Raw genomic sequence first — 24,304 nt, forward strand, 5'->3', positions numbered from 1 at the left:
GACTTGTCAGAAACGAGAAAAATATCTTCTCTTCGTCGCTGCTGCATCACTTTAAAACTGTCCTGAAACCAGTAAGTTTGATTTCTTCCTTCCTAAGGTAGATGTGAAAGGAGCTGCAGTTTGGTGCCTGCAGAATATAGATCCCAGTGCACAGCAGCACGGATGGACTGTCACACACACACACACGCCTGCATGGACACAAATCCCATTGCTTTTCATAGCAGCAGGAAGCTCAAAGACGAATTTGGATGTTGTTTCATTTGTAGTACAAAGTGAAATGTAGGTTTGTGTTGTAACGCACTCCCTCCAAGAGTACTTAATTTGTGATATCTAAGCACAGCGTGAAGCAAGCTGCGTTCCTCTCTGAGGAGGAAGGACATGGGGTGAGAAAGCAGCGTCTTGCTTGGGACAGTTTGTGTTTCTGAGCAGGATGTTCTGACAAGGGGTTCCTGCAAAGCTGGTGACTCTCCAGCCCAGCAGGATCCATTTTCTAATGTGGTTCTCTGCTCTGCCCCAAGACACACCAGAGTTGTCTTCTCCAGCTGGTGGGACAAAGCCAAGCGCTTCAGGGCTGGACAATGACTAGTGATTGATGGGAATGGTTGGACTCGATGATCTGGTAGGTCTTTTCCAACCTGGTGATTCTATGATTCTATGACTTGGCTGGCCAGTCAGAACATGGTGTTCGCACTGTTAGGATAAGGGTTGACTCCATGATCTTTAAGGTCTTTTCCAGCTTAAGTGATTCTGTGAGGCACTAGCTGGACTTGGTGAAACTTTGCAAACCTCCTCCTCATGCTCTCTGGCAGCAGACGAGCTCCTGACCTGAAGTGAAAGGCTCATCACTAATTGCTGAGCTGAACTGGGAGGACATGGGCTGTGCCAGAGTCCATCTTGCCTGCTGCTCGCTCTCATCAATCCCTCCCCATCAGGCAGCTTCTCCTCTGGAAGTAGGTGGAGGCTCTAATGGCCAAAGCAAGCAGGAAACGAGCGGCACATTTATAGATCCAGTGCTGGGCTGAGAGCTCACACGGGGCTCGTTGGGAACCCTGGCTCCCCAGGAAACAGCACAGTCCCTCTTTATTTTTGTTCATCTTCATTGCAACATCCGCCAAGCGCCAGTGACAATAACATCCTACAGAAGGACTTTGTCCCAAGCGGCGGTTACGGGCTGCTTGTTTAAACAAGGAAACGGTTTACCTGTATGCCTTGTGCATTTTCAACCTTTGATCCGTCATACAGGAATGTTTTACAGGATTATGTGCTGTTATGGGAATTTGGGGGTGGGGGGAGAGGTGAAAAACCCTGAGCCCTGTTTGCCAGCCCCTGATGTTAGGGATTTCACACAGGGAATGCGAAGAGCCAGCACCTGGTGTGTGGCTGGTGTTTGTTGGCTTTTTGTTGCTTCTATGATAAACAGGGAATTGTAAGGATTAGCAAGAGGATAGAGACATCTGCACTCCAGGAGGCTTCTCAGAAAAACCAGTAATGATAGCTCTTAAGTTTTTAATGTGCCTTCCCCTGCACTAGTGGACCGAACCTGGCAGTTTATTCTGAAGGCAGATTTGTTGACATCAGAAAAGGAGACGTGGCTGCCGCAGGAGTGTCAGGAACAAGCAGGAGACTGTGATGTGGGAAGGTATCAAGCTTTTATTTTTATGACCTTGTCCAAACGGGAAGTAATTACAATATAATTCAGTTCTGAAAGTCTGGAAACCACCACAGTTGATAGAGAGTGCTATTTTAAGAGAAATATGCATGCTTTTTAATACATCTTCTCTTTCCAACTCCTAAGCGTTGCTGATGGTATTTGGTCTTCCAACTCACCCTTTTCTGCTCTTAATGATAGGAGCACAAGATTCTGTGCCTCCCCTTGCTAAATCTCTCCTCCCTGATATTTTCCTGTTCTCACTCTCTCTCCTGTTTCTGCGTCTGCGCTCGGTTTGTGTCACAGCTGAGCCGGTGCCCGTCCTGCCAAGGAAGGGGAGCACCGCTGTGCTGGTCCCTCTGTGGCTTCCCTGTGCTGCTGGGACTGATGATGCCAGGGCAAGGGAGCCTGCAGCCTGTCTGTTTTGTGCTGAGCCTTCTACTTCATGTATATGAGCGTTTGCCCTTGGTAAGCCAGATTTAACAAATGATGCACGCAGCTTCTAGCCCCACAGTCGATCCCTCCTCCATCAAATGGGGCTGAGCACAGGAAAATTAGCAGTAGTGGGTCATAACTAACCTGTGGTGGTGGAAAAGGATGCGAGCCAGTTGATGTCTGCCTGGTAACTGGTGTATTTGTATTAATATAGCAGATTTTTGTAATCTCTTCGGGGACATTAAATCTTGGGATGCACATCTGTAAGGATTCATTTAGGCAAGTGGAGAATAAAATGCTTCTTAAGTTTTGATACAGTCTTTGGTTCTTGTGACCTAAACCAAGACTTGAGTCACTGATTTTGCTCAGATTCAGGGAGCACTAACAGTTCCACCACACACTTGACTCTCCGGATACCCTGGAGAGGAGCGTGTCACAGCAGCTCCGTGACGCAGGGTTTTATTGTCTCTCATTTGGCAGCGATGAACCTGAAGCAGTTGGTGAAGCTGTATGCTCGGGCTCAGCTAACTATGGCCGTGCAAAAAAGGAAAGGTATGAAGGTATTTCAGCTTGATGTGCTTCTCCTGCAGTGTTGTTCTTGCTCTTCTCATTGCTCAGTCCCCTCTGATAGCTGCTGTCTATGTAATGATGCTCTGTGCCCACAGGGGGCTGTTCCAGAAGGCTAGAGAAGCAATATGATTTGGGCAGAACAAGTAGATCTATGCAGTTGAGATTGAGTTACTCGGAGGATTCACAGGGAGCAAATTCCTTAAGTGAATGCAGAGATGGCATCCAGATAACCTAGAGCTGAAATAATAGGAAAACAGATAACTCTGCAGCTGCAAACGTGGTGTAGAGCCAGCTAGCACTAACAGAGCAATGTCAGTCAGCTATGTTTGGGTTTGAGCTATTTAAGATCGTTAATAAGTAATTAACCCGCGAGGTGACTGTAATGGACATCATTTTAATCAAGATTGAATTATTAACTTGACAGAGCCGCTTTGGAATTTATCAGTACCCAGGCAGGAGAACACCCCTCGGCCGCGTTAATTAAAGATGCCCGTGCTCAGGAAAGAGATGCCCACCATATCAGATCCTCCAGCTGATCCTTCTCCACACGCTGCTGCCTGAAGGCCACCTCCCCAGCTTTACAGTTGATTTCTCTTTTGGAAAAGCTGCTAATTCTGTGCTCCTTTAGCCCCGCAGCAGCCAGCCTGTTGCTAAGCAACCTCCAAAATGCTGACGGGGCCACAGCCCAGCCACTTTCCCACTCTTCTTCTTGCTTATTGACTTGTATGTCTTATTTATTTATTGAGTTAAACAGAGTTCTTCCATAGCATGGAAGCAGAGCCGAGCTGTGGCAGGGTGCCTTTCCTTGTGTTGCTGTTTATCTTCTTTCCAGCACTGTCCTCTACGCTGGTTTTACTGGTGTTGCCGAGCAGCAGCTGAGCAAACTCCTCATGATATTTTTTGAGCTGGAGTTGCATCCAGGAGTGTGCTGAAAGGATGCTTTGAAGGTCTAGCTGGCCGTGGACTGCTGTGCTCGGTGTGAGATAGCAGCTGGGAGTCTGTTTCATAGAATCATGGAATGGTTTGGGTTGGAAGGGACCTCAAAGCCCATCCAGTTCCACCCCCTGCCATAGGCAGGGACACCTCCCACTGGATCAGTGGCTCCAAGCCCCATCCAGCCTGGCCTTGAACACCTCCAGGGATGGGGCAGCCACCACTGCTCTGGGCAGCCTGGGCCAGTGTCTCACCACCCTTGTAGGAAAACTTTTCACTCTAAGATCTCATCTCACGCCTCTTTTAGCTTAAAACGCACTTGTCTTGTCCCCGCTCTTCCTGATCAAGAGCCTCTTTCAGTCCCCATAGTCCTTCATGGAAGATAAAAGAAAAAAAAGGGTGAGAACAAAGATGGCTTTAAGACATTTTTCAGCCTACGTTATTTCTGGCTGCTTTAACTTCAGCTGTGTCTGCATTCCAGGTGTCTTGTAGCCCAGCTAGGTCTGCGAAGCATGAAAAGACAGTTATCCTTCACCTGCCCAGCAGTGCTGGGAAAGCCTTGCGGTGGGGGCAGCTCTACAGGAATAACAGCATTTTTGTGGGGTGGGTTTGTTTGGGACCCCGGCCAGGGCACGGATTTGCCTTGAATTGAGGAGAGGAGCAGGTTGCTGATGGAGTATTTGGTGTGTAGATAAACTTGCCATAGAGGCTGCCCCTGGGCAGAGGAGGATAGCGGAAGCGTGGTGAAGCTATCATGGTACTCGTTGTTCCAGGCGTGCTCTCAAAATGGGAGGAGGTGCTTTGTGTGCACTGCTGCACCACGTGTCACGCAGAGAATCTCCTTGCCAGGCACAAAATCTGATTTGAATCGCTTTGCATGACCAGGAAAGCACTGAGTGGGGACACTAGAGCAGAGCCTGGCGGCGATTGTGGTGGCAGCGCTGGTCCCATCAGCATCACTGCCTGCCTGCAGTGACGGCTGCGGATGAAAGAACTGCCACGCTCTTCAGTGAACGTTTCCAAAACTATTAAGATGCTCTCACAAGCTCCAGTACTGTGTGCCTTTTCTGTAGCTTGAGAAAGAGGAGGATGAACCCTGTAGAGATTTATTTGGAGTAAGCAGGTACCAAACTGCCTTTTTTCTCTTTTTCCTTTTATTTTCATCGAGTGAAACAATGTTGTTGAGCTGAGTCTCTGGACTATACTTCTTCCACCACTGCTGCCTTTTGGTCCTCTCCTCGCCATCTCTGCCTGCTGACTGACAGCCGCTCTGTCTGTCTGCTGTGGTTTTCATTGTTGACTTCTTCTTGATAGAAAATAAGTTTTCCACTTTGATCATCCATCTATTCCCTGGCCCTCCCTGGAGAAGAACAGAGAGAAGCACGTGAAAGCTTGGAATTGCACGTGCAGTGCTGCAGAACCCAGGCTGGCCACAAGTCCAAATGAGTTGGTTTGGTTTTTTTTTTAACATCACAGTGAGATGAGGAAGGTGATGTTTTAAGTCCAAATTTAATTTTTGCCAATTTGCTTTAATCATTCAATTACCCATTTGGAAAAGTACAATATTTCCGAGCGGTCTGGCATGCTCATTCTGTTCTCTTTTTCTCATAGTGAGCTCTTTTTGTCCTTTAGGACACATCTGTCACTGGGATGTCTGATTTTTATGTCCACCCAGAGGAGTGCTCATTATAAAACCTTTGCTGACCTGTGGCTCCCTGTATTTTTTTAATATGGTTGAGATTTTGCAAGCCAAGTGGTGCTCTTTGCCTTACGTTTTGGTGCTGTTACTCACATAGAGCTCAGTAAAGGTTCTGAGTGCTTGGCCAAGTATTTAAGTTATGTCAAATATTCTCTAAGCCGAGTTTTGGGCAAAACAGAGGAGGCTTAGAACCTGCTGAAATGCCCTGGAAGAACTTTTACTGCCCTGAGAAGTTGTTTGAGGTACATTTAAAAGGATTGAGTCAGAGATCTTAATTTCTATAACTGATGATTCATCGGGACAGGGTGCTGGGCTCTTGTCTGCACTGTGCTTTTGCCAAGAATGGTTGGACCACATGGTCCTTGTGGTCCCTTCTAACCTGGGATTCTGTGATTCTATGAAGACAGGTGAAAAAAAGGATCTTTCCCAGGGGAAAGTCTTAGGTGTTTTAGGAGCAGAAGATGATGATGAACACCTTGAACTGCACCAGAATCAGGCAAGTGGCTGGTGTGGGTAGGCAACTCCATGCTTCTTGTCATGGCTTTTCCTGCTTGGTGTACTCAGCTTTTACTCTTGAACTTTCAGAGCTCTGGCAAAGTATAGTGTGGTCTGGAGTGCTGAGAGAGGATAAAATACACCTGAGCTGATAGAGGCATCGCAGGAGACGTAGCTGCCCCGTGCCTCTGCCTGCTCGCTCGTTTGTGGTGCTGCACCCAGCACCACCCTGTACCGTGAAATCCCATAACTCTGAAAGATCCGAGAAGAGCACAGGAATGCAAACAACACTGATAAAGGGAGCACAGGCTGTACGTTCCTAATAGGAAAAAAAAAAGTGAGAATAAAAAGAGAGTATTGCCCAACAAAATAGCTGGAGTGTTTTGCAGTGTACACTGATACTAGGTGGCCAGAAGCACCTGGACACCAAGGCGGGTGCTCTGCCTTTAGCTCACAGTGAGCTTTTTTCTTGCGGCTGCTCTACTCCATTATGAGAGATAAGAAAAGCCTGACTCAGATGTTTCTGGTCTTTCTCAATTTCATAGTGCTAAGTAGTACTAGGGGAACTGTCCTTTTGCTTTGATTTTTTCCCCCAGGACAGTTCAATAGCGATACCGTCTCTCGCAATAACATTGATGCTGTGCAGTGTCAGGGATGCTTTGTCTCACACAAATCACCAGTGGGACTAATTCATAGAATTATAGAATCACAGAATCACCAGGTTGGAAGAGACCCACTGGATCATTGACTCCAACCATTCCTATCAAACACTAAACCATGTCCCAAAGCACCTCATCCACCCGCGCCTTAAACCCCTCCAGGGAAGGGGACTCAACCCCCTCCCTGGGCAGCCTCTGCCAGTGCCCAATGACCCTTTCTGTGAAAAATTTTTTCCTAATGTTCAGCTTGAACCTCCCTGGCGAAGCTTGAGGCCATTCCCTCTCGTCCTGTCCCCTGTCACTTGGGAGAAGAGGCCAGCACCCTCCACTCCACAACCTCCTTTTAGGTAGTTGTAGAGCGCAATGAGGTCTCAGTCGCCTTAAAAGTTGGGGAAACCTGGTTAATATGCTGCTAAATCAGTTACCAATCCCCATACCGATCCCCAGGCGACTCTTTCAGCCCCAAGAGCGTTGCCAAGTCTCTGTTTAGTTTTCCAGGTCATGGTGAAGTTCTGCAGCGAGATGTATCTAGAGGAGAAAAAGTGGTGTGGCGTTCTAAGACACAACGGTCATATGGCTGAGAAAAGTGATCAGATCCTTCAGTGCTTATAAAGAGTGGTTCATTTTAGAGAGTAATTAGAAACTGTGTTATTCTCCCACTAATGCAACAGAAAAGGACGTCTGTAACCTTTGAAACCATTACATGGATCACCTGGATTTACATGACATATAATATCCATGTGGAGACAACAGTGTAGCTTTTCTTTTTCGTGTTAATTATCAGTTCATTATAAATCTGCTTGTTTTCCTTCATTTTCAGACCGGCATCATGTTACACCATCGGATTAAATGTTGCTGTTCACTATTGTTTTATGCAAAAGAACGAACCCCCAGGGTTTATTCTTGCAGCCTCCAAATGAGTGAACAAATGCCGACACTGATTCCCCCTATTAATTTGAGCTGCAAACACAGAGCTGAAATTTGATAGAGAACATCCTTCCTGAATACCAAAAGGTGTTGGGTTGAAACTGCTGCCAACAGCACGACAGAGAGTAATGAAAGAATCTCTTAATTTTTCATGATTGTATATCTGACTTTCCCATTTTTTAGTGCGCTTTTCCCATTTTGCTTGGGGGATTGACTTTCCAAACAGTGAAAAGAATGATGTTCATCATATTACAAGTACAATTTGGAAATACATTGGGGAATTTTATGGTCAAAATCTCCTTTTGCAAACTTCTTGCAAATCATCCTAAATTTTATTGCATCCTCTGTTTTTCTTTGTATGCTGTTGTGGGGTTTTTTTTACTTCAAATGAAGCAAAAATCAGCTCTCATTCATTCCAGGCACTGCCTTTGAGTTCCTTGCAGGAGGAATTTTGCTTAAGCACTTCCCCTATAAAATAGGCATGTTAAAAATTGTGAGCAGAATAGACATTATGGCTAAATTTTCTCACTAAATATAGCCTTTTACTGGGATGCTGAGGGGAGTCAATAGGAACCCTGGGAGGGACGGAGCTTCTGAGGAGGCACAGTCCATGCACACATAGCAGAAATACTGACCTCAGCACAAGCAGCACCTCCTGCTCCGCCTGAGCATGCGAATCCAAGGAGAAAATGTTCTCTTGCCCTGTGGACATCTGTGCTACGCTGGACCAATTCCTGGTTTTTTTTTCTTTTAGGAAATGTCTCATCTCTTTTACTTGCATTGACATAATGGTAGCAGTAGTTTAGACCTGCAGGCCAGGTTTTAAATGAAAGACAAACTTGAAATAACACAAATGGGGAGGATAGAAGTACGTGTGGCAATTTCTCAGGTCTCTGATGTCTGCAGAAATACCTCATTATCACAGAGCGAGCTCTTCGATAACTTGTGTAAGAACCTGCCTTCTCTCCCCCTCCACACATACCATTTGAGCTCTTAAAATAAGCTTATTAACAGTCAAATCAAGGCAGGTTAATCTTTAAATCATATGTAAATACAGAAGCTTTTCTCATTGTGATGTATTGAAGCATTAAATGCTGATGCAGATTTTCACGGTAGGGGACCAGATCAGCACAGTTAAGCACTGAAATAGTTTGTCTCCCAAATCATCTTCTGAGAACAGAATTTCTCTTTTACTGTGCTGTATGAGGATGAATTGGGATTTAGTGGCAGAGGATAATGTGCAGCTTAGATTAGCGGGTGCTGCTGGCAGTCTTATACTGCTGATCAGCTTGCACAGCCCGGAGCTGCTTTCTTCCTCTGGACTTGACCTGTACCAGTTCCAGGGGAGCTGTGAGACCTGGCTGCCTTCCCTCTTTCCCAGCAAATGGGTCTCATGTCAAGATGCTTTCTGTATCAGATCCCTGTTACTCCTCTCTGGTATAAATATATACTAGCAAGCACTGCATTCAGTCCGTTGACCTCCAACTTAATGCTTTTGTTTTTAACCCCAGCACTGTGCGACATGCTGCTCTCCTAGAAAGTACCACTAGTTTGTCATTTTAATGTATAATGCATGAAATAATCTCATTTCAGAATCTTTAAGCATGCGTCAGTCTAGACTGCGTCTCACAATCAAACTGTCTGACTTGTGTTCCTCAGCTGCTGAGATACCCAGGCTGGTCTGTCTGGTTTAGCCTAGGTTAGCTGGCACCGTGTGCCATTTCCTACTCGCCCTTATCATCTCAGTCTTAATTATTCTTTATCTTATCTTCCGAGGACTCATACTGCAGGTTTATTTTTTGTTCTGTGACTGCACCATTACTATTGTGCTGTTTACCCATAGGAATGTCTCCCCTTTTCCATGAGGCTTCTGTTGGGGGTAAAGAGAAACTCTTAATAATGATAACTCTTGATAACTCTTAATAGCTCAAACACAATGAAATAAAAATTATTTAGTCAGAGGTGCTTTTTTACGTTCCGGGTGAACAATCCTTGAGATGCAAACCCAGCCTGTTTTGTCTTAGCTGCAGCTTGAAACTGCTGAGGCTCCTTAAAATTCCAGAACAAGAAATCATTTCAGTGTAGTAGAATCGTAGAACCACAGAATGGTTATGACCCTAACTCTGAGGTGACCCAGGGTGCTCAGACAGGTCGTCCAGGTAAGCACGACATCGAACAGCGCTCAGGAGAAACCTTGTCAGACAATACCATAACAACAGCAGTGATAATAACATCGCTCACCGCTCTGCATTTTTCATTAATTTTACCAGTATTACTCTGTCTCTGCGAGGTAGATAAGGGCTGTTAATCCCTCTCTGGGGATTAAATGCAGAGAGCTGTATCTACCTTGAGAAAGAAAGTAAGTCGAGTATGTGTTTAGAATGAGAACCCCGAGTCCTGTGCCCCAGTCTGAGTCTCTCTGAGTGACAGATGTCACTATTTAATGTGCTACTTGATGTTAATTAATATCTGTTGTTTGCTGACCATATGCTCTAAATGAAAAGCCAGTAGACCACGGGTGAAGGTAGCCATAGAGATATGTTCTCACTGTGTGATTGTTGTTTGTGTGAAGCCTGAAGGAGCTCTGTTACTCTGATGAAGTTTTGATTGGTAAAATATAGCTCTGCTTGTATTAGCTGGTGGCTGTTTGGGTAAAATCCCTAAATGAAGCTATACCAAAATCAAGCCCGAAATCCATGTAAATCATTATAAGTGGAAGACACTCCTATACAACTGCTGTGCTGTTGGAAAATACGCTTGATCTCATTATTTTTTTTTCTTTTCAGTACCAGCTGAAGTGATATATGCAACAAGTTTAAAATACATTTCTCTGTAGTGTTGGTTAGGATCAGGCTATTCTGGAACTCGGATCTCAGTGAGGTTTGCATGATCTGAGTGCTGTACAAGCATCATTCACTTGTTGGATTAATCGCCCCAGGGAATACATATCAAAGACATTTACAGTGGCAAATGGATCATTGCTGTTTGTCCCTTCGTAGAATCATAGAATCATAGAAACATAGAATCACCAGGTTGGAAGAGACCCACCGGATCATCGAGTCCAACCATTCCTATCAAACACTAAACCATGTCCCTCAGCAACTCGTCCACCTGCCCCTTAAACCCCTCCAGGGAAGGTGACTCAACCCCTTCCCTGGGCAGCCTCTGCCAGTGCCCAATGACCCTTTCCATGAAACATTTTTTCCTAATGTCCAGCCTAAACCTCCCCTGGTGGAGCTTGAGGCCATTCCCTCTCGTCCTGTCCCCTGTCACTTGGGAGAAGAGCCCAGCTCCCTCCTCTCCACAACCTCCTTTCAGGTAGGTGAAGAGAGCAATGAGGTCTCCCCTCAGCCTCCTCTTCTCCAGGCTAAACAACCCCAGCTCTCTCAGCCGTTCCTCATAAGGCCTGTTCTCCAGCCCCTTCCCCAGCGTCGTTGCTCTTCTCTGGACTCGCTCCAGAGCCTCAACATCCTTCTTGTGGTGAGGGCCCAGAGCTGAACACAGGATTCGAGGAGCGGTCTCACCAGTGCCGAGTCCAGAGGGAGAAGAACCTCCCTGGACCTGCTGGCCACGCCGTTTCTGATCCAAGCCAAGATGCTGGCCCTGGTGGTGGCACATGGTGGGAAGGTCCCTGGCACGTGGCCTTGCTTTGGCGCTGCTGCTGCCTCCCTCGGACCTGTTCCCAGCTGGGTTGTGGGCATCTGCTGGTGCTGAACTGCAAGGAGATTAAGAACAGCTCCCCGAAGAGCAGAGGTGAAACGGGGCGGCAGCAGTCTCTGCTGTTGGGAAGGGTGCTCTAAGTCAGCACTGGAATTTCTGCCTGTCCTTCTGGGCAGTTCCTGTAGGGCTGTCTGCCCCACTCCCAGGGCATCAGCCTGGAGCAGCCGCTGGCGGCGGGGAGCTCCGCGGTGCCACCCCTTACCACCTCATGTTTCGCTAAAAGAAAAGAATGGGTAAAGAAGAAATGCACTCAGCCCTGTTCTAATCCTCGGTTGGTTGTATTGGGTTCTACACTCAATGTGTGTCTTGAATATATGTAAAATCTGGGGTTTTTTTCAACTGCCGAAGTCTGGGATTTCCAAAATCATAGAATCATAGAACCATGGAATGGTTTGGGTTGGAAGGGACCCCAAAGCCTATCTGTCCCACCCCCTGCCATGGGCAGGGACACCTCCCACTGGATCAGGGGCTCCAAGCCCCATCCAACCTGGCCTTGAACACCCCCAGGGATGGGGTAGCCACCAGTGCTCTGGGCAACCTGGACCAGGGCCTCACCACCCTCAGGGGAAAACATTTATCCCTAAGATCTCATCTCAGTCTCTCCTCTTTCAGCTTAAAACCATTCCCTCTCATTCTACCCCTGCCCTCCCTGACTAAAAGCCCCTCCCCAGCTTTCCTGGAGTCCCTTTCAGCCCTGACATCTCACAGTCAGAGTCAATATTCCTTTTATTTGGTAGCACCACTGGCAGGGGTGTCCAGCTTTTTTTTCAAACTTTGCTGAAGACAGGGAATAACTTCCAGTGCCTTTAGAAAGTAAAAGTGCAAGTGTGGAAAAGAAATATGAACACATAAATTAGAAATGTGAATTTAATTAATTAAGAATTAAAATAGAGTCATGAGTCAATTGAAAAGGCTGCTAAATAATCTGAAAGGGGCTGAGCTGAATAATAATAATAATAATAATAATAATAATAATAATAATAATAATAATACATATGTACCTGTAGGCTGGCATCCCAGCTGCACTGCTGCTTCATGTTTCTCAGGTTCACGTAGTTACTAGAAATCAAAAAGGGTGGATTTATTGTAGGCAGCTCCATGGCCTTGTTTAGTTGTAGTTTCCAGTTAATATAGAATCTATAATGAAGTGCAAGCTTGACCAAAACCTTTAAAATCACAGTAATTAATAACGTTCTCTTTGAGAAAAGGAATGAATATACAGAGCAGAATTAATCGAGAATATGATTTTAACAACGGTGACCTATGACAGGTAGGGAGCCATCGGCTGCCTTGCCCTTCCACCCTGCTGTCGTGTTAGAGGTGAGGCTAGTAAGTAGTTTCGCTTCTTTTTTTTGGAGATTTAAAGATTATTTAGGAATGATTTTCTTCCATTATTGTGGAGGAAAATCCATGAGCAGCCAGTTGTTGCCTGGAAGCAGGACCAGCTTTTTACGTGGCACGCAGCTGGTTTGGGAAGGCAGGGAGAGGGGAATTAGAGTGTTTTCTGCTGTGATTATTTTCATCCATTAAAAAAGCACTGAATGCATTGTAAAGGTCCCTCCTGCCTTGGCAATGACTTTGCTGTTTGTGCTTCTCTGCGAGACTGAAGGCCAGGGCAGTAGTGCTGCCCTCCTCTGTTAGTCCTGCTTGCAGTAAATAACGGGAGAGGCAGAGCTGGCAACGTAAAATGAAAATTCTGAAGTCCCAAGCTTTTTGCCCTGCAGCGAGCTGTGCGTTTCCATCGTGGGGGAGCGCGCGGTTTGCCTGGACGCCGCTGCCTCAGCAGTTCCAGCCAGGCTGACCTCTGCCTCTTCCAGGAGAGAAACATCCACGCTCTTCAGCAGGATGACTTTGCTGGCTTTAATCTCTGAGAACGAGCTTACGATGTTGTCTGCTTTCAAATCAGGAGGATGTGGCGTAGCTGCAGATTGGGAGGATTTACCCTTGTAAGTACATATGCTAAAACACATCAAGCCCAGATTTTTCCACATACTCAGAGGATTATTTTAGGAGAAATGCAGGTGCACGCACCCACTTCTTTGGGGAAAAAATAAATAGGCCATGTTATTTGACATTTGAAATAACAAAAATAAAACTTGGAAGAAGCAATTGCTGAACTGTAGATCGGCCTGAGCCTGGAACAGATTTTGTGGAACAGTATGAGCATTCTTCATGAGGAGGGTGGGGAGGCCCTGGCCCAGGTTGCCCAGGGAAGCTGTGACTGCCCCATCCCTGGAGGTGTTCAAGGCCAGGTTGGATGGGGCTTGGGCAGCCTGAGCCAGTGGGATGTCCCTGCCCACAGCAGGGGGGTGGAATTAGGTGATCTTAAGGTCCCTTCCAACTCAATCTATGACTCCTGCATGCAGTGGCGTAGCCTTCAACACTCACTTTGAATTGAGAGCCCCGTCTAAAGGTGTTTACCTTATGATGTCCAAAAAGGAACAGAGTTATGGAGTAAAATCACTGCCTTCTTGAAGGCTGCACCAGCACAGCAGTAGGTGCTTTGCTCCCTGTTTCAGCAGGATAACTGCAGGTGTGAGGCATGGGTAGAGGCTCCCTGCCTTCTGCCCCAGCACGGGCTCCTGGAGTGCCCAAGGGTTCAGCACAGCAGGGCAGCAGCAATGCAAGATCTGCATCTACGCGGGCTTCAGGTGGCACTACAGATGCCTGGGGGTGCAAACTGAAGATCTGAGCTATCTCCTGGTCCTTGATGGTTAGCAAAGCCTTTGTGGGTGAGGAGAGAACGCAGCTGTGTGTTGGGATTCACTAGGTTTGACTCATAACCAAACGTTCCACTTGCTGGTTGGGTTTGAAACAGTTCTTCCAGGCCGTCACTGGGTAAGAGAGCTATGAAAAGAGCTCAATACTACCGTTATTCATTCCCATTTGGGGGATAAAACCCTTTGAACTTATCTTGAACACCGCCAAATGCCATTCCAAGCACTATGAAAGGAGTTTTGTGTTTCCTTATCTGAAGTCTACTGTGATCTTCCCAGATTTATTAGTACATGAAAAGCAAATAGCAGAAAACGCCTTTATGTTTCAGAACCAGGGTGGCAGGAAGGGAGTGCTTAGCAAGGAGCTGCGCATACCTCACATACGTAACGCTTTTCCGTCTATCAGAAGATCCTATCCCCGTCAGATAGCAGCAAGACATTCCTGGGGGTGGAGTGAGAGTGGATTTATCTTGGGAGTGAGCAGGATTTTGCTTTGCTAAGCTAGCAGGTTTGCTCAATTCAGGAATTTTCCGTTCACCTCTGTGATCCCCTAGCATACGAATCCCCACAGCTGTAATTAGAGCTACTTACCTTAATTAGTTAACAGTTTTCTGCAACTCACCTGCCCTTCTCCTGGCTCTCTTCTGTCGTCTTGACTGCTTGGTTGAACCGCTTCTCCAGAAATTCCTGCTGTGGAGGTACGCTTCCAAAACCGTGTCGTGGAGGGGACTGTGCCCCTGTTCCTGGAGGGAGGCTGCTGCAAGGTAGACGTGGTGTTATACAGGGAAGTTCTGTTTGATTTAAAGAAATATAAAGCTCCACCATGTGTTTTTTATTGTCTTTTGAAAGATTATTCAGCATTGCAGCCCTTGGAGAGCCTGGCTGAGGGGATGGCTTGGTACTGACGTGCTGGGAGGAGTGTGTGGTGTGGCCTGGGACGTGGGGAAGCGCAGCTCTGCTGGCCTCTTCCCTTCCCACCCCCCCGGTTCCCTGGTGCGAATGTGTTCCTGCCATGTCTGGGTGGATGTATTTGCTTCCGTCAGTTTAATTGGAAAGGTTTAGTTTAGCTGTCTTGATAGTTATAATTTAGTGCGCTGATTCAGAGGGTGGCACAGACTGTTGGCAGGGGTGGGAAATGTAGGTTCGCAGGGATTTGTGGGCAGCCCAGCTCCATTAGCTTGAAATAACTGCTGGAAAAACATCCTTTTTAAAGTAAAGATGCGCATTAGCCGGCATCAAAAATCGGTTGTTCTTGCAGTTGCTAGTTAGAACGTACCAAACTTACCATCTCTCTTTTGCCAATTGATATGAGAAGAATTATTCAGCCAATAATGCAATAGTATCGTATAGATTTAGTTCTGTTAAATGATCGTAACCCTTCTCTTTAAGATGAAAAAAACCAGGGTGTCTAGTTCTGGTGTATAATTCCTTATAAATAGAAATGCCCGTGGGCTGACTCAGGGAAGGGATCGGAGTAGCTGCAGCTGCGGCATTCGTCTGATCATTTGCATTCCCCACCTCCTGCCCTCGTTGCAGAATTAAATTGCAGAATAAATCTCTCATTAACACGGGAATGTTTGTTGTTCCATTGCCTGCTCCCTCCCCTGCCTGCTGGGCTGTCCTGGCAGTCGCTCTTGGGAGCCTCTGGAGTGGGGTGGGTGCCAGCGGGGCGGGAGGGGCTGTGGGAAGGGCTTTGCTTTACCTCTGACAACAGGTGCCTTTGTCAGCACACCTGGGAGCAGCCGAGCAGGAGCCGCTCCCCACCCCACGCTTGGAACTGTGGCCACAAGGAAAAAAAACAGCCCACCCACCTCCCACGGCAGCGCCAGCCAGGAGGAAGCGGTCGTTGGAAGGGCTTCGGAAAACCCAAGCAGGATTTAGCATGGCAGGTAGGATTGTTGGAGAGACAACACAGAGAGCGACCTCAAGCTGGATGTTACTTCAGGACTGGAATCAGAAGCGTCCCTGCTGTGGGAATTAATTGGAAAAGCAATTGCAAGCCTTTGAAGAACAATTTTTACAAATGCACTATAAGCGCGTTTCAAGGAAAAAACACCTTTCTTCCTCCAGCAAGGGTTAAGCATGGTCAGAATCCGCTTTAGACTCAAGGATTTAACCTCAAGCGCTGCATTTTTTGTTTGCCATAAGCCTATTAGAACTCTGTTTCCTAGCAATAACATGTAATTTCCCCCCCCCATATTTAAGTGAAAGAGATGTTGGGTTTTAATCCTGTACACCACGGCTGTTGCTCAAGTTTCCATTTCAAATGCAAATAGCACCTGCTGCTATTTAGATACCCAGGTAATCTTTGATAAGGATCCTCCAGGAGCACAGGAAAAAGAGAAGAGAGAGGTGGGTCTGACCCTGTTTATTCTGGAAAGCGAGAGCGTAACCCTATGCTCCCGGCAACCTGAGCTGGAAACTTCTACCAGATTTGCAGTACCCAGCACATACTCTTTCTGGAGACAAATGCATGGCTGAAATGATTTCTGTTTCTTAAGCAGGTTTGCTTTTTCATCAGGAAGAACAAAAGGCTTCCAGGGAAGATTAAAGCCTAGTGTATGAATCTGAGCAGAGCTGCTGACTTGGTTAGGAGTTTTACCTCACCCGAGTCTCCTGAAAGGAGTCTCTAGGACATTCTGTTTATTTCTTCAAATCACTTATTATCGTGTAGATTTTCACTTGTGGTTTTGAGAATATTGATTTTTGATGCTTTTTTTCTTTCCTAACTTTGTCCTTTATTTATCTTTGTGTCAGATGTTATGATAAATGAATTGGAGGGTCAGGAACAATTTGGAAGGCAGCTACGCTGTTTAGGACCCATGGACAAGGGATACCGCATTGCTGCTTAATTAAAAGCGAGCCTGTGCTAGATTTAGGTTAAAAACCATCTACTGTGAAACCTTCCAATTGCATAAACCGTTTTTAATTTCACAATTAAAAAGGAAGAGCTTACAGCTTGTCTGGCTGTATCACCAAAGGGAAGTGAAGGACTTGTTGGACGGTTGTGACGTGATGCCGTCATCTTCCTAAGATCAAAAAGCATCTACATGGCACAAGATGCAATTTGGATCCGCATAAAAGCAGGGTAAAAAGTGTGTTTTCTAAGAGTTTAAAGGAGAAATTTAGAAACTTGCAGAAAATTCCACGGAGTGTCCGAATTAAATCATCATTACAGTGGTCCCTGTGAATTTACAAATAAGCCAGAAGCAGCAGTTCATTGGAAAGCGAGACTCTGCTAACACGGCTATCAACTTTCCGTGGGAGAAAACTGGATATCAAGAATTAAAAAAACGCTACAAAGTTGAAGAAGTCTTGCTGGCAAGCAGCAACGGATCTCTTCTTGCTTAAAACTAGTCTGGCTTGGCTACTGCTTTTTCCTCTTCAGCCTAATCCTGGAACAAAAACTATTTACCTGGCTTTCACCAAACCTCAGGAGATGCCTGTTGCAAGCTGAGTGCTGGGAGTGTGAGCAGGTGTTTTGTATCTGCTTGCCCTGAGGACAAAAGGCTCGCTGGAGGACAACCCCCAGGGGAGCCCATTTGCTGGGTCATTTTCTCTCTTGACGCTCCTTCCTTGTTAGCTTCTTCAGGTGGGTGTGCGCAACCGCCGTGGAGCTGAGCTGAGGTTCAGCCTGGGATTTTCAACCTGCTCGGGTTGCTAACAGCTGCTTGCTGGCAAAATGATGGAAGAAATCTCTATAATGGTGGCGTACGATGCCCATGTTTTTAGCCAGCTGTACGAGGAAGACTTTCTGGCCAACCTGGTGGCAGGCAGCAAACCCAAATCTGTGGTAGGTGTTGCTCTTGCTCCTTTGCCGATAATTCTTGATTTGTGCTCTTTCCAGTAGTTCAGTCCTTCTGCTGAAAGCTATCATTTATTTCCTCTTTTTATTTCTGTTTCAGAAATTTGCTTTCCTGCTTCAACTAAATTAAAATAACAGTTAATTTCGGGAGAGAAAAGATTATTAAAGTAGTATGTTTCTAGGCTACTAAGTTTAGAAGAAGGTTGTTTGCATGGTAGGATAATTCACATTTCGTCTTTAAAAACAAGTTCTGTTGTTCACTCCTCTGATAAGTCGTTAATGAGTATGGTTCCATTGCAGGTATATATCATACAAAATGGGTGGACGAGGTGCTCAGGGACATGGTTTAGTGTTTGATAGGAATGGTTGGACTCCTTGGTCCGGTGGGTCTCTTCCAACCTGGTGATTCTATGATTCTATAACAGTGAAAAGAACATTTTTTGAAATAATAATTAAACAAAAAATATTATTAAACTTCTCTAACAGTGAAATTGGCACTAAATGATGTCACTATAGTGATGCGCTTTAGCACGACAGCTAAAGGTTTAGGCCAGGTGCTCAGCGTGTTCCCAGGGGCTGGGGTGTAGGTCACTCACCAGTAAATCTTGGAGGTTCTGTCCCTTGTTTGGAAACAGTGATTTAACGCTTTTACATCTTTTGAACAAATCAGTATCGGTACCTGCAAAACCTTTTCAGTTAAACTGCTGCTTCCTTTTTTCTCATAAATAATGTATCTGTGTATGTAAATGACATGTATAGCATGGTCGTCTTCCTGCCCTGAGGAGATCCCAGCACTTGCAGGGAGCGGTATTCGAGTCTAGTTCTGGCTCTGAAGTTTGCTGCTGAAATTCATCTTTGGTCTCAGATTTTACAGATGGGTCCACGTTGAGTCAGTCCACCTAGAATCAGTCAAAAGAAGGCTTTGAAAATAAAAATGAATATGTAGGCATTGAGCTTGACTTACAAAGCAGATACGGCTGAAATTTCAGTCGAAATGCAAATCAGTTCATTATTTAGGAATCCAATAAGGATTTGTGTTTGCAGGCTGTGGTCGGTGTTAGTCTCTGTATCCAGGCAGTTCACTACGGTGTGACAAAGGACAAATTTGCTTTCTTGCTGTCCTGTGTAAAACCTCTCTGAGCTTCTTTCTTGCTTGGGGCTTCCTGCCCGTCCACGCTCGGGAAATCTTGGGTGCGTGAACTCATCACCTGCATCTCCCATATGTCTGAACCGGAGCTCTGCCCAGCCCCTTGTGTTGTGATGCCTTTTTCTGTCTCCAGCCTCCTCGCAGCTGGAATTTACACAGCCCATGAAATCATTAGCCAGGAAGCGTGGACATCCAGCATAGGTACGCCTGGTTAATTTAGGGTGACCTTGTTGGAGCCTGGGCTCCAAAGGGCTTAACCGGCATGTTAGTGGTTGTGTGGTTTTCCATGCTGGCTATTTTCAACACATAGTAAACCTGAATTCCTCGTCCAGCCACAACTTCTCCTCTGTTTCTGCTTTAGCCAGTTGCTATGGCAGCATTTATTATTATTCACTGGAAGCCCAGAACAGTGTCTTTGCTTCAGAGAGGTCCCTGGGTTGTGGTGGGATTGAGAGGAGCGAGGTGCTGGTGGAGCAGGTCCCTGCTGGCGGGCTGGGGAAGAGGCTTCTCTGGCTTTCTCTGAGCAAACGATGACATTGAGGATTCCTGGGTGCCTCTAGAACCTGCTTGCATGTTCTAGAGCTAGTACTGCGGGCATTTAAATCAAAATCCTTGTGGTGAGAAAGCATCTCATGGGTGGCTTACTGTATAATTTAAATCTTTGAGAAGCGCTGCTCGAGCAGGCTTCAAGCTTCAGTTTTATAAAGCTTTGGAGAAAAGCAACGGGCATCACGTTATGCATATCTCAACTCCTCCAGGTCAGCTGCGAGTGGCTGGTGGAGAGAGGAGGTGCTGTCAAGAGCACTGCCTTACAGCTCTGCTTGAGTTTTGCTGCTCTGAAAATACGATGAAATAACAAGTATTTCTCTCTGAAGTAACCACTTACCTCGTAGTAAACGGAGATCCGTGCGTGGAGCAGCCGTGGGAGGGAACAGCATCGTTATTACTATTATTTACAAGATCTCAGCAACCGACTTCCGTGTAAGCACATGCTCTTATCGACTTTTTTTTTTTCTCCTGATTCAGTGTTAGCATGTTTCAGTGCATTATGTACCAGTAAATGAGTTAAGAAATGTGGTTTCTGCAGGGTTAACACTTAACTCCTCTTTTAAATGGCTTTGAAGTATATTAACTAAGTAAATCACGGTGCAGAGAACCTGAGGAGGTTTAAGATGAAACTCAACAGGATTAGCACGGGATTAGATGGTGCGTGGGAGCCTGCACTATGAAGGGATGGGACCTGGTGACTCAGAAGGTTTCTTTCGGTTCTCCGCTGCCATGGGACAAGCTGCCAACTGGGAGAAGTTGGGGCAAATCCTGTTGACTCTGGCCTGATCACTTTACCAGATTGCGCAAAGGTATGTACTGTACACAAATCGGCGTTCTGCAGAAAGAATTTGCAGAGTTTTTGTTTATTCTGAGAGCTCGCGTTACCAGCACAGGTATTTTTGCAGCCTGGGATTCATCTGTTTGTTTGCAAAACCCAAGAATCCTTTCTTGTTAAAGGAGTTTCTAGTGTGTCACGCTGCTTGCAGAGAAAAGTTTAAAGAAGTGTTCTTTAAAGGCTTTTTCATCCTGTTCTGCGCTGTGCATGCCAGGACAGCTTTGTTGTACTTCCAGAAATCTCGCAACTAGTAACTCGTTATAGCTCGTTTGGGTTGTGCAGGAGGTTGGGGTGTGCAGGAGCCTCTTCTGCACAGAGGAGGGAGCCACTCGTTCCGATGCGAGGTGGTGAAGGGCTTATAACAAACCCAAACGAGACCTGGGTGATCGCTGGCGTGGGTTGCTTGTGCTTCAGGCCAGCCCTGCATGTCCTTCTGGGACATCCAGTGCCACATGATTTAAGGAGGAAAATCAAATTTATCTGCTGTTTCTTAGGTCCCATCGATTCTAGTCATGTTTTCAATGAAAAATGTGAATTAGTCAGTGGAAAGCGTAGCAGGGTTTGTTTTTTTTAGCAGTGCTTTGATGCACATCACCACCAAACGACTAAGGAGGATGTAGATGATCCAAGATAAGGCTTCGTTAAATGAGCTCCAGAGCAACCCTGTATGATAGCAACCCTCCAATGTATCTCTTAATAGATTAGTCATGTTGCAGTGTGACCATGACACATGGCTGTTTGCTGTGTCTCACTTTCAGGATCTGGAGTTATTCTGAAATGACTTTGCTCAGACATGCAAAACAGCCTATAAAACCCAACTGCTGTGCAGTTTGTGCGAGAATCGAATAGCTTTACACTGGGGAATTTCAGTTCTCAACTTATCTGCAGAAAATATGGGCCCAAGGGGTGATGAAAATAGTGTGGTGAGGGAAATAATCCTCTTAATACAGAGTTGAAGGACATTCTTCTGGAAAGCTTCATTGTATTTTCGTTTGCCTACCTTCCTTGTGTTTAGTGCTCTGTTCCAGGGGAATTATCAGCCATTCCACAGAAATAATTCATGGTTACACACCAACAGACTCTGCCATGTGGTGGTTTCTAGGCTCTCAGTTTCCCATCGAAGCAAAACTGAACAAGTTCAAAGTGGACGGATGAACTGCAAAGTGGGTGAAGACCAGGGTGGTGTGGCAGGAGCCCGGGACGTGGTAGTTAGTGGGCTGAAGCAGCTGGCTGAGCTGTTAGACATCTTCAGGACGCGCCTTGCTTTTCAGATGGCAAAGACTTGGCTTTCAGGTCATAAAAACTCAAGGGTGAGTGGGGAAGGCAGCTCTGGAGCTGCACGAGGGGAGGTTGAGAGCGTTGGGGCAGCCAAGCCTGAAGACGACAAAGCTCAGGAGGGGACTAGTGGTAGTCTTCTGCCACCTAAAAGAAGGATGGAGCCAAACTGTTCTCTGAGGCACGTGGTGACAAGACAAGAAGGAATCGTCATGATTTGCCGCACAGCATAAGAGAAAGTGGTTGTGCCCAGGGAGCCCCTTGCGTCTCTGTCCTTGGAGACTTCCGATAACTGAGCAGCATGCTCTGACTTTACATCTGTCCTTACGTGAGCAGGAGGTTGGTCTGTGCGCCCACTGGAGAGCCCTTCCAATCTAATTTTTTTCTATGAGTCTCCAGTTCTGTCTTGTGTGGTATCTTGCAGTGGGGAGGAGCTGGCAGTGTTTGAGTTTTGAAGGCCATCTTTCCCTGGGTGGCATTTCTGCTGGCATGCTGCTGCTGTTGCTCCTGCCGAAGGAGGAATAAAGGAGTCTGGATGGTTGCTGTTAGGAGAATGGGCCCTTTCCAGCAGATATAATTCGTGTCCTCACCCGTCCCTTCCCAAAAGAAGGATGGCTCCTGCTCTCAGGATGCCTGTAGGAGCTGTCTTGCCTCCAGCCCTTCTTGGTGGGGCAGGAGCAGCCAGAATTTGACCTGATCATCGCCTTGCCTTTGGAGCAGCAAAAAATTTGTGTGTCTGTATAACGAATAAAAAAGCACATTTCATTTGTTAAACAGGTGATTCAGAAAACCAAAAGCTCAAATAGTTCTTGTCTTTCTCTTCCCTTGCTTGCTCAAGTGCCATGTCTTTTGTGATCTCAATGCAGTCACTTTTTCTTTAACCCTTTGGATTTTGAGCAGCTCCGTGTGTTCCAGTCACACCTGCCATCTTTTTGGTGACATGAGCTTTCCTGCACTTTCTTTTACCAGTACAAATCTTCAGTCTCCTGAAAAATAAAACGAGCCATGTTTTTACGGAATAGTCAAACTAATGTGAAATATTACCTGAATTTTTGTTTATATGGATTCCACATTTTTATTCTGCTTTAAGCAGCCAGCCTTACAAGGTTGTCTTCTTCCCCTGAAAGTCACCGGGATTTGAAATCAATAAGGGAGCTGCTGTTATAAAGTTAATTAAACGGATCATCCTATAAGGCTTTAGTTTGCTTGGTGACTCTTAGTTTAGATTTGAGGGTGTAATGTATTTGAATATCAGTTTGGTTGCAATTTTTTCTTATTAAGACTTGGTTGGCACCTTTAGGTATTAAAACTAAACATGTTAAAAAAAACCCTCCAAACCCTTCCTTCCTTGGATTTCCCATGTTGTAAAGTCTTGGGGGTCCAGCCTGTTTAGGGGAACTGCCACAGGTTTGGCAGCGACAGCATGAAGCCCCCATAGAGGCCAGAGAGGAGGTAGTTTCCCCGCAGCGGATAAGCTGCTGGTCCCTCCTGCTGTGGAGAGCAGGCTAGGTCGTGGAGCAGGTGCTTGTCTAATAAAACTCAAGAGTGCTTGTTTAACGTATACAAATCTAGCCCTGAACGTGGAGCTCGTAAACGGTGAAGTGCACTTTATATGACAGTAATGTGTAGGTGGCGTATAATTTTGACTCTTGTTCATGCTTATTGTACCTTCCTCACTCTTTTGTTGTTAAATATGAAAATGAATAATCGGTACTAAAATGCCTCAGGGTGTTTGTTTTTATATTGCACCCTATTTGCAGCACGTTTTTGCTGCTCTCAGTCGTTAACGGGGAGCAGAAACCATCAAAGGAGAAGGTGTAGCCTCTGGTATTGGGACAGAAAGCAAGAAGAGGGCATGGGAGTCAGCTCCCCGCTGTGTGAGAAGCCATCAGCTGCTGCTGGGTTGCACCCAGCCCTGGGCTTTGGGATTTTAGCACGTCACTCAAATGGTTTCTGTTAAATGTTCTGTGGTGCAGCCTGGGTCTGGCAGTGTCACTGCGTAGCCCTCACTTGGCATCGAGGCCCAGTTGTGTGTAAATGAGAAGTGGTTTGTCCCACCCGTGGGCTCACAGAGGCTAAGGCTAGACAAGTCTTCATCCTTCGCTCGTCTGTGCTTCATCTCCTTCATCCAACTTCATTCCAGCAGCATTTTTTGAAAATTTTTTGAAAGCATCCCACTCTCATTTGTGTAACAGGAGGTGGGAACGGTGTCATTTGCCATGGTAATCTGTTAATCTCTTGGTGTTCAAAATATGTGTCTAACTTCTCATTTAGATTCACCCTGGTTTCAGCTTCTCCCTTTGGATCTGGCATGTGTTTTGTGCCAGAGTACAGCGTTCTGTGACATTACTTATTTTAGCCCTGTGAAGGTGCTTGCGTGCTGTGACCAACTCGGCTGCCTGAGCTCTCTAGTGCAAACCGAGGAGCTTGAGCTCTTAAACCTCCTGCTGCAAGACATTTACACCCAGCATGACGCAGTTAAGTGGCTCTGCTCCGCATCCTTTTCATTTAGTTTCTTCTCCCAGCTGCAGCTCTAGGGACCAGATCATAGAATCATAGAATGACTAGGTTGGAAAGGACCCACTGGATCATCAAGTCCAACCATGTAGACTTGTTTGGTTGGAAAAGACCTTTGAGATCATGGAATCCAACCATCCCTGTGCACTACTGAACCAGATCCCTGAGCACCTCATCTCCCTGGCTTTTAAACCCCTCCAGACCCCACCACCTCCCTGGGCAGCGGTTCCAGTGCTGTGGTCCCTGGCACCTCTGAATGCCCCCCAAACCTGGCCACGACCAGGTCCACCACGGCCACATCCTGCATCCCCCAGCAAGGAGGCCGCAGTGGGGCCGCATCCAGCAGGACCCTCAGTGCTGGGACCCCAGCGCA

At 46.2% G+C, this 24,304-nt stretch overlaps 1 protein-coding gene across 7 annotated transcripts in view; it reads left to right on the top strand.

Moving 5' to 3' along the window:
• RABGAP1L (RAB GTPase activating protein 1 like) overlaps positions 1 to 24,304 on the top strand; it is a 248,130-nt gene that overhangs the window by 194,005 nt on the left and 29,821 nt on the right. The window contains exon 1 of one of the 7 annotated variants that reach the window (XM_069862593.1): positions 1,466 to 1,639. The exons of 4 other annotated variants lie outside the window; for them this stretch is intronic. Coding sequence is in view for 1 of the 3 variants with exons in the window: in XM_069862591.1 (XP_069718692.1) it covers positions 17,486 to 17,596 (111 nt within the window). In the remaining 2 variants the exon portion in view is untranslated. Of the gene's footprint in view, positions 1 to 1,465; positions 1,640 to 13,946; positions 14,502 to 17,096; positions 17,597 to 24,304 lie in introns of those variants that run through there. 2 more of the 7 variants (XM_069862592.1, XM_069862591.1) reach the window with 2 other exon arrangements.

This window comes from Phaenicophaeus curvirostris, chromosome 8 (genome assembly GCF_032191515.1).
Source record: "Phaenicophaeus curvirostris isolate KB17595 chromosome 8, BPBGC_Pcur_1.0, whole genome shotgun sequence".
NCBI lineage: Eukaryota > Metazoa > Chordata > Aves > Cuculiformes > Cuculidae > Phaenicophaeus > Phaenicophaeus curvirostris.